The following is a 10,771-nucleotide window of genomic DNA, read 5'->3' on the forward strand; positions in this document are numbered from 1 at the left end:
CATAGCAGTGCATACCTTTGATCCTAGCACTTGTGAGGCAGAGCTGGGAGGCAGACAGCCAAGCCTACAAGAAAGACCCTGTCTGGAAAAACTAAAAAACAAACAAAACAAAACAAAAACAAACAAAAAAACCAAAAAACTAAGAACAACAACAACAACAAAAAACCTGCTTAAAGGCACGAGGCAAAGCCTCTACATTGATCTCATGAAAGTTACCACATGTTTAAGAAAGAATCAAACCCGACTTTTAAAAAAATGAAAGGAGGGGGTTGGGGATTTAGCTCAGTGGTAGGTAGAGCGCTTGCCTAGGAAGCGCAAGGCCCTGGGTTCGGTCCCGAGCTCCAAAAAAAAAAAGAACCAAAAAAAAAAAAAAATGAAAGGAGGAAACATTATTCAAATTACTTTGTTTGTTTGTTTGTTTGTTTGAGACAGGGTTTCTCTGTGTAGCCATGGCTGTCCTAGAACTTACTCTGTAGACCAGGCTGGCCTCCTCAGAGCTCCACCTGCCTCCTCCTTCAGAGTGCTAGGATAAAAGGTGTGTGCATCACTGCCCAGCTTTCAAATGGCTTTTATGAAGTGAGTACACTCCCATGGTCTCCGGAGCTACACACCCTCAGCCCTCATTTGTAAATACAGATGCAAAAATCTTTGGCAAAAGAGTAAAATTAAATTCAGCAACATATAAAAAGGGTCATATGGCATAACCAAGTGGGATGGATCACAGGAAGACAAGGTCAGCTTAACACCCAAAAGCTAGTTCCAACCTGATAAACTAGAGTAAAGAAGCAGAAAGTAAGGAACGCTCTACAGAAGCAGAAAGGCAATTCTAACACCCTCTGACGCTTAAAAAGCAAAAACCCCGGGCTGGAGAGATGGCTCAGTGGTTAAGAGCACCCGACTGCTCTTCTAGAGGTCATGAGTTCAATTCCCAGCAACCATATGGTGGCTCACAACCATCTGTAAGGAGATCTGATGCCCTCTTCTGGTGTATCTGAAGACAGCTACAGTGTACTTATATATATAATAAATAAAATTAAAAAAAAAAAAAAAAAAAAGCAAAAACCCCGGGGCTGCTGAGACAGCTCAGTGGAAAAGGCACTGGCCGTCAAGCCTAAACACCTGAGTTTGGTTCCTGGCGCCTATATGGTGGAATGAAGGGATGCCTCTCATACTTCCTCTAACTTTTATACACATGGTATATATAAAGAAAGCAAGTGTGTGCGTATACACACACACACACACACACTCACACACACTCACACATAGACACTTACACACATGCATACACACACACACACACAAAACTAAAGCAAATGGCATTAAGAAAAATTCTCTCATAAAAGCATCAATAAAAATAAATTATAGAGGAATAAATTTAACAAGAAATGACAAGACTGACATTGAAAACTATAAAGCAAACCAGGTGGTACACGCTTTAGTCATAGTACAGGAGGCAGAGGCAGGTGGATCTCTGAATTCAATACCAACTTGGTGTAGAGTGAGCTCCAGGACAGCCAGGTCCTGTCTTGAAGATAGACAAAAAGAAGGAAAGGAAAGGAAAGGAAAGGAAAGGAAAGGAAAGGAAAGGAAAGGAAAGGAAAGGAAAGGAAAGGAAAGGAAACTATAAAACAGTTAAAAGAAAAAAAAAACAGTTAAAAGAAGTTAAAGATCTAAACAAATGGAAGAAATCCATAGTCAGGATTGAAAGAGTTAATGCTATGGCAATATCTGGGGCTGGAAAGATGGCTCAGCAGTTAAGAGCACTTCCTGTTCTTACAGAGGACAAGAAGGTTCCCCAAATCCTGAGAGAGCAATTACTAGCAACTCCAGCTTAAGGGGATCTAATGCCCTCTCCTCGATTCCTTGGGCACATGTATACACACACACTTAAAAAGTAATAAGAAAATTAAATGTGGTAATGTTCTCTAAATTGATCTACATATTAATGCAATTTCTATCAAAATCCCAGCTACCCTTTTGGAGAGACTGAAAAATTCCCCTAAAAATTCAAGGATCTCATAATAGCTAAAGCAATTTTGAAAAATAAGCATTAAAGTTAAGGGACTTACATCCTGTATATAGGGATAGACGTATGTTCAACCTATTTGTAGAATGGTGTCAAAACAACCGACACCTGAGTTTATGGAAGAGTGTCTTTACTGTGGAAAGAAAACTCCAGCAAATGATGCTGAGACACACAGGCATCCACATACAAAAGAACAAAGTTGAACCTAATGTAGACCAGATATCAAGATTAATTTCCATGTGCTCACAGACTTACATGTAAGACAAAACACAAAATCTCTTAGTAGAAAAGCTCAGAAGCCAATCTTTACGATCTAGTATCAGCTGCTCATTTCCTAGATATAATCCTGGAACCAAAGTCACAAAAGAAAACCCTGGACCTTATCGAACTCTTGGAGCTGCAAAGGATATCATCAGGAAAGCAATAGGGAAGCCTACACAACAAGACCAAATGCCTGGGATCACGTAAGTAATACATAGCTCCTCCCTTCATGGCTTCATCTTCTCAGATTTCAGTTACTCAGACAAACACAGTCTGAAACATTAGATGAAAAGTTCCTGGAATGTGTGTGGACCAACAAGGTCTCCCACAACCATGTTGTATGTGCTACACTCTGTAGTCACTCAGAACAGACTGACTGACTGCTGTCATTATGCCTGTGTTTGAGTAACCTTTATTTTACTTAACAGTGGCCCAAATGCAAGCGTCCTGGTGCTGGCAAGTATTTCACATGATGGAAAGGTTAGTAAAGTACAATCAGGTACTTTGAGGAAGTCAGAGATTGATCACATTCACATAACTTTTAGTAGAGCATTTGCTAAACTTTGCTAAAGTTGTTATTTTAACAAAATAGTTGTTGCTAGCTTCTTATATGCCTAATTTTGTATTAAACTTTATCATTGGTGTGCCTGAAGAGGAAATACTATGGCATGGAAGGGATAGGATAAAAGCAAAGTGCTATCCGAGGTTTCAGACATTCATGGGAAGTCTCAGGATGTTTTAAGAGATGACTACTGTGTACTGAATTCAAGATATATACAGAACACTACCATTCAACAATTAAAAAACAAATCACACAAATTTAAAATGAGTAAAAGATTGAATATCCATTACTCTAAAGAAAACTACTTAAGTGACTAATAAGCCCATTAAAATACTAAACAGGTGCAGCAGTTCCCTTTCTGGATGCATGTTCAAAAGAAAATCAAGGCATCTAGAGTTTAATAGCTTCCCCATGTTCTTTGATCACAGTAGTAGAAGCAGAAAAGCAACTTAAGAGTCCAGCAAGAGATGGCTCAGTGGTTACGAGCACCCGACTACTCTTCCAGAGGTCCTGAGTTCAATTCCCAGCAACCACATGGTGGCTCACAACCATCTGTAAAGAGATCTGATGCCCTCTTCTGGTGTATCTGAAGACAGCTACAGTGTACTTATATATAATGAATGAATAAATCTTAAAAAAAAAAAAAGAGTCCAGCAATCCTCATTGATAAGTGGCTATTAGCCCAAATGCTTGAATTACCCTGATGCACACAGAACACATGAAACTCAAGAAGGATGACCAAAATGTGAATGAATCACTCCTTCTTTAAAAGGGGAACAAGAATACTCTTGGCAGGGAATAGGGAGGCAAAGTTTAGAACAGAGGCTGAAGGAACGCCCATTCAGAGCCTGCCCCACATGTGGCCCATACATATACAGCCACCAAACTAGATAAGATGGATGAAGCAAAGAAGTGCAGGCCGACAGGAACCGGATGTAGATCTCTCCTGAGAGACACAGCCAGAATACAGCAAATACATAGGCGAATGCCAGCAGCAATCCACTGAACTGAGAACGGGAACCCTGTTGAAGGAATCAGAGAAAGGACTGGAAGAGCTTGAAGGGGCTCGAGACCCCATATGAACAACAATGCCAAGCAACCAGAGCTTCCAGGGACTAAGCCACTACCCAAAGACTATACATGGACTGACCCTGGGCTCCAATGAATAGCCTAGTAAGAGCACCAGTGGAAGGGGAAGCCCTTGGTCCTGCCAAGACTGAACCCCCAGTGAACGTGATTATTAGGGGGAGGGTGGTAATGGGGGGAGGATGGGAAGGGGAAGCCCATTTACAAGGGGAGGGGGAGGGATTAGGGGGATGTTGGCCCAGAAAGCGGGAAGGGGAATAACAATCGAAATGTAAATAAGAAATATTCAAGTTAATTAAAAAAAAGAGAGAGTCCAGCAATGGGTAAACACAGAAAATGTGGTGTAGAGGTTGATGCATGTACAGCCTGAAAGAACTACATTCATTAAAGTAGCCGGTTAAATGTTGGTTACCAGTGGCCGGGAACAAGTGAAGACTGGACTGTAGGTGGATGTCATTATGCAGGTAAAGGCAGACAGGAGATAAAACGAGGCCTGTCCTTGGATGAGAAGGAAGGGAGGTGGGAACAGAGGTTTTAGGTGAGGGAGAAGCTGAAGATAAGGGAGAGACAACATGGAGACAGATGTAACTGATCCTCACCATGCATCTCTACATAGATACAGGTTGTTATGAATATTTCTTAAGGGATGGATTTCTATAGGTCAATTTATCTTATCTAGGTGGGCAGTTTATATCTTTAGCAATTAGTTTTGAGTTTATTGTGTGGATGTATTGGATTGAGAATTTAACATATTAAATCTGACTGATAAATTACAGTTTATTGAGTCCGGATTTCACTGGGCTGTTGGGAGTGTGGGCAGAGTCCATGGCAGGGAGCTGCAATAGGCCAGCCCATGCTGGACTTCTAGAGCCCTGATTTTTACCGGGTAGCTGGAGCCAGAGTTTGCGGCTAGCAGAATGCTGCTGAGAGAGATCTAACCAGAGATAAACTATGGTAGTTCCATATGACCCTCTGGTACCAGAACTAACTCCAGGGACCAGCGTGGCAAGCTGCTATGCTGAAACAGACAGCAGACCACCTGGGTTAGACAGTACTTGCGGGCAGCATGGAGCCGCCGAGATAAAGATACCCCGCAGTGCCATGTATCCCTATGGGTGCTGGCGCTAATGCGGGATAAAAGATTCAGGCATTTTTTAATATTTGCTGCAACACTGGACAGAATAGCTCAGAAGATCCTTTGTAAACATGTGACTCCAGGAAGTACAATGTGTGGTATTTTTGGAGACTATTGAGAACAGATTCTAAAACAGCAAGTGTAAGCTGGGCAGTGGTAGTAGTGGTGCACACCTTTAATACCAAAAGTTGGGAGGCAGAGGCCGAGGATCTCTGTGAGTTTAAGGCCTGCCTGGTCTACAAAGCAAGTTCCAGGACAGCTAAAACTACTCAGAGAAACCTGGTCTCAAAAACCAAAACAACAAAAGACAACTCAACAAGTGTGTGAGGTAATGCACACAACTGTCACTTAAGTATTGTCGTTGCAAAATGACTGTCGTGTGCATTCATGCTATCACACACATATTCACATGTGTATGCTTAATATATATGTACAGTTTTTGTCAATTAAAAATAAACTCTAGAGTGCTTGGGAGATGGCTCTTGCTGGGCAAGAATGAGGACTTATGTTTGGCTCTCTAGCACCCTTGTAAAAACTGGTCTGTGACATGAGCCTGTAATCTCGGCACTGGCAAGGCAGAGACAGGAGAATGAGATATCCCTGGGGCTTGCTGGTCAGATGCCCTAACCAATCAGTAAGTTCCAGGTTCAATAACAGACCCTGTCTCAAGAAACAGGGTAGAGTATGATTAAGGAGCATTCCTGATGTTAACCTATGGCCTCCATATTCTTACCAACTTATTATTTTGTTTTTACGTTAGCCAATCTCATAGCAATGAAGTAGTACCTCACAGAAGTAGTACCTCACACTTTCATACATGCAAAAGAAAAGTACTTGGTATCGTTAGTCAGTGCAATGAGGAAAGCCAGCTATACTGTTACAAAGCTATAGATCAACTTGGAGGCTGAGGCAGGAGATGTAATAGTTCAAGGCTAGCCTGAGCTACATTGGGAGACACCAACTTAAAAAAAAAAGAAAGGAAACCTAAGCAACAAATGAACAAACAAAACTTTCTATTAAGAACTACTTCATAGCTATCAGAGTGCCTAAACTAAAAACAAAATAATAAGCATTGGTAGGAATACAAATAACATGCGGCTGGGATCCTCGCTAATGACATTAAAAATGTAACTGTAATGATCTAGAAAATACACTTGGCAGTTCCTTCAAATATTAAAGATGGAGTTTCCAGAGGACCCAGAAATTCCACTTCTAGAAATATTCCACTGAGAAATGAGAATGTGCTTCCATAAAAGTTGCATATAAATACCTATTTCTATATTATTGATAACTCAAATGCCTATCAGCGGGTACGTGCCTAAGCAAGACGAGGCATATCCTCACAGTGGGTCAGCCATAAGACAGCATGGGGGGCGAATTAATGCTCCAACATGGACAGTCTCTGAGAACGTTATGGTAAGTGTCTATCTTTTTAAAATATCATAAAATTCCACACAAAAATGTTCTGACATAATCCTACTTAGAAGATATGGATAAAATGGTTGCTAGGAGCTCAGGGGAGGAAGGAATGGGAGGTGCTGGCATAGGATTTATTTTGGAGGTGATGAAAATATTTTTAAATTAGTGTGCACTGGTACAACTTTGTAAATATACTAAAATTTAAACTGTATACTTATTATATATCAATAAAACTTACTTTTAATTACACGCAATCATAACAACATTTTTGTTATTCCTTAGTACTACATTAAGTTACATGGGCACAAAAGCAGGAAAAGTCACATCTTTTTAAAATTTTCAACCTTAAACCTGAGAAATTGCTAGTTGGAAATAAGCTGAGACCACAGTGGATGCTGTACCTTGCCACATTGCCTGTAGGGAATTCCCTTGAGGTTACAGTACTCATAGATGAGGGCTGCACCTTCCACACACAATTTAGCTTTCAGTGACTCCGGTTTATAGTAAATTCCACTATGTATGACACCACTGTTCCGTCCAGTCTGGTGAAGAGCTATGAAACAAGAGAGATAGGGTAAAAAAAGTAAATTACTCACACAAAACCTAGGAGGTGAAGAATAATTATACACGAAGATGATACATCCACATCGTTGAAAACTTCTGCCTAGATTTGTTTTGTTTATTGGCAACTTCCTAGTGCAGCTATGCCGGCCTCATGCCAAATCATCCATGCTTGACTTCACCTTAAGCTCTGTTTAAACACAACTTCATCAAGTCACCTTAAAGGCCTGCTGAGTGGGGATGGAGAGGTGGCTCAGTGGTTAAGAACACTGGTTGTTCTTCCAGAGGTCCTGAGTTCAATTCCCAGCAACCACATGGTGGCTCACAACCATCTGCAACAGAATATGATGCCCTCTTCTGCTGTGTCTGAGGACAGCTACAGCGTACTCACATACATAAAATAAATGAATATCAAAAAAGGGAGGGGGGCTGATGCCCTCCAAGACCCTCTCTGTCTTATTGGAGGAAAGTGGAGCTACGTTAGCATCAGTAGGAAGAACTACACCCTGGGGGGTCCCAGTGTACTCAAGCCTCCAGCCACAAATTATACTCTCATGTGGTTTTATTCTCCCCACCTCCCCTCGTCCCTCTTCTTTCACTACCATCTCATATAAACCTTCTTCTCAAATAAACTATGTCCTCTCAAGCCTTTGAGCTTGACTTCGCTGTCAAGAGAACACACAATGAGACACTAACATCCACATTTTTCATAACTGCTTCAGCCTGAAAAAATAAGCAGGTTCCCAGCAAGCTAAGGGTATACATACCCAAATCTTTCTCCTTTTCCACCACACCAATTGAAAGTTCGGGATGTTTCAGGATGAGTGTTCTGGCAGAGGCAAGCCCCACAATTCCACCACCAACGATGACTATATCAAATGAGCTTTAAGAGAAAGCAAGCGTTAAGAATTATGTTTAATTCTTGGAGAGATGGTTTATCAGTTTAGAGGACTGGCTGCTCTTCCAGAAGTCCCAAGTTCAATTTCCAGCAACCACACATTGGCTCATAACCATCTATAATGGGATCCCCCTTATGCTGTGCATGAAGACAGAGCATCCACAGACATAAAATATATGAATAAATAAGATTTTAAAAATAGTTTCTTTATAGATCTCATCAAACTTCACTTGAATAATTTTTATTAGTGAGCAATTACTAATTTATAACGTGTTATTTACGTATTATATAACATCTCATTACATGGCACATATCATTTATACTACTTATATATCATATATAATGTATTAATCAGGCTCTTTGTCTTCCCAGACAGAATTAGATAGTGAAGATCTGTTGGAACTATATTCTCTGGTATTTGAACCTTCCTCAGTTTAGCTCCAACCACGATGGAACACTTCTGCGTGACAGAGAAGGAGTTAGAGGAATTGTGGATGGAGTGAACCAAGGGGTGGTGAGGGTGGAAGCCCACTACATGAGACAAATAGCAGAGGCCTCCACCAGAAGATAGACTATGGCTAAAGTTTTCTCTCCAGCCATGCTGTCAGAGGCCCATAGGCCTCAGCACAACCAACATCATGTTGTAGGCACCATTCTGACCTTAGAACCTAGCATGGAGGCCCCCAAACCTGCCAGAATGGGAACAATGACCAAATCCATCAAAGACCTAGTCCGTACATAGTCCCAGCATCCTGGGAAGTCCCTAAATCTTGCTCTTTGGCTGGTACCACTGACAATTACAGAAGCCAGCACTTGGCAATTACTGTTCATTCATGCTGCTACCAGGGCAGTCGCTGTAGCTCAGGGTCTGGCAGAGCTGTGTGCAGCTGTCAGGGTTCATCTTTGAGTCTCAAGAGCTGACTAATAGCTGGGCCTGCCATCTTGGTGAGCACTGTACCCAGGTCCACAATGGAACATTTCTATGCCCATTGAGATGACACAAAATATGATTAAACTGGATAGAGCTATACATAGAACATACAGCATGCATGTAAAGGTGATAAAACATGAACATGTATGCATTAATATTAGTTTTCTGACTTGGCTGTTGTATCATGCTAACACTAGGGTGAATGGTGGGACAGGAGGAAGGCGACATAAACCTATTATAATTTTTGCAACTTTCTAAGGGTCTACAATTGTTTCAAAATAATCAGTATTTAAAAAATTGGGGGGGTTGGGGATTTGGCTCAGTGGAAGAGCTCTTGCCTAGTAAGCGCAAGGCCCTGGGTTCGGTCCCCAGCTCTGAAAAAAAAAAGAAAAAAGAAAAAAAATTGGGATAGGAAAATGGTTAATTGGTAAAGTGCTTGGTGTACATACACATGAGGACCTGAGTTTGTATAGAAAGCACCTTTATGTAAAGGCATTGTTCAACCCATGTAACCTTGGGGTCAGGGCAGGGAGACAGGCAGATCCCTCGTGCTTGCTGACCAACCAATCACCTTAAGAGACCCTATCTCCCCTGGAGGCAGTGGTGATACACACCTTTAATCCCAGCAAGGTGGAGACAAGACACAGGAAAATCTTTGAGTTCAAGGCCAGCCTGGTTGACAAGACAGCCAGGATACAAAGAGAGGCCCTATGTGGAAAGACAGTCAGAAACAGGCATGAAGGGGAAGGGAAAAAGGGAGGAAGATGGAGAAGGGAGGGGAGGGGAGGGGAGGGGAGAGGAAGATTGGGAGAGGTGGGGTGGCATGTGCCTTTAATTCCAGCGCTTGGAAAGGAGGGGCAGGTTGATCGCTTGAGACATTGGAGTCTGCCTGATCTACAGGGCTAAATAGGGAAACCTAGTTTCAAAGGAAAACAAACCACTACCATTTAGCATGACCATTAGACTAAAATTTGATGTGGCTTAAACAAAAGCAAGGCGCCCCTCTCCAGAGTCTTTCCACACCTCTATCTGCCACTAAATCCATTCGCACAGCTCACCTTGCCTCAAACAATCAAAAACTTCCCCTGTAAAGCTTTCACACAGAAAACTGTATTTGCCAAGGCAGCCCACGGTGGTCAACTGAGTTGCTTCTCATGAGGACAACTCTAATGTGTGCAAGGAACTTGACCCACTGAAGCCAAGTTCTGGATTTTCCAAGCAACACGGGATGCTAGCTAAGAAACAGCATACTTATATTTGCAGTATGCTGGGTCTTTTTAACCTTAAAACCACCACCTAGCGGCCAGACTAGGATCCTATTCACCACTCACCCACAGTGGTTAAGAAATAGAGGAGATAGATATGTATTCGGAGCCAGATTGGCTCCTGACTTCCACTCAACACTGCCTTTCCTATGTCCCACAAACACTGTGGACGAACCCTGCAGGTCAGCAGCTTCTGGAATTCGAGGCTGGAGCACAGAATCAAGACTTCGTCGCTGTGGACAGAGACATCGAGGAGGGACACAGGTTCAGTTGGAGACACCTCTGAGGGGAGCAGCGAGTGCAGGCCGCCGCCTCTCACCTACCTGGTACTGGAGCTGCGACCACCCCTGCAGAGTAGCCCGAGCACCCCGGACACCGGCCCGCTAGCGCGGAGGAAGCCCCCAGCAACGCTGCACCCAATCCGTCCGCAGACACCTCCCACATAACGCAGAGTCGGCCACATGGTCTACACCGCCTCCTCTTCCTCAACCTTAGCAGTGGCAGCCTGAACGGACTCTAAGGGTGCAGCGCGCCGCTCTTCAGCCCCGCCCCCAAGCGAGAGCCAATGAAACAGTGCTTTGGCACAACGTGGGCGTGGCCTCCGCTGGCCAATGGGCGAGCGCGGTG

General features: G+C 42.8%; 1 protein-coding gene across 2 annotated transcripts in view; it reads right to left on the reverse strand.

Moving 5' to 3' along the window:
- The window catches only part of L2hgdh (L-2-hydroxyglutarate dehydrogenase), a 41,099-nt gene extending 30,437 nt beyond the window's left edge, over window positions 1-10,662 (reverse strand). Inside the window, 3 exon segments of one of the 2 annotated variants that reach the window (NM_001108028.1) lie at window positions 6,891-7,042; window positions 7,818-7,933; window positions 10,468-10,629. In NM_001108028.1, the coding sequence (NP_001101498.1) occupies window positions 6,891-7,042; window positions 7,818-7,933; window positions 10,468-10,607 (408 nt within the window). In that variant the 5' untranslated portion in view covers window positions 10,608-10,629. 2 annotated transcript variants of the gene reach the window in all.
- Between the last annotated feature and the right edge of the window lie 109 nt (window positions 10,663-10,771).

Source organism: Rattus norvegicus, chromosome 6, assembly GCF_021556685.1.
Source record: "Rattus norvegicus strain SHRSP/BbbUtx chromosome 6, alternate assembly SHRSP_T2T, whole genome shotgun sequence".
In the NCBI taxonomy this organism is placed as follows: domain Eukaryota; kingdom Metazoa; phylum Chordata; class Mammalia; order Rodentia; family Muridae; genus Rattus; species Rattus norvegicus.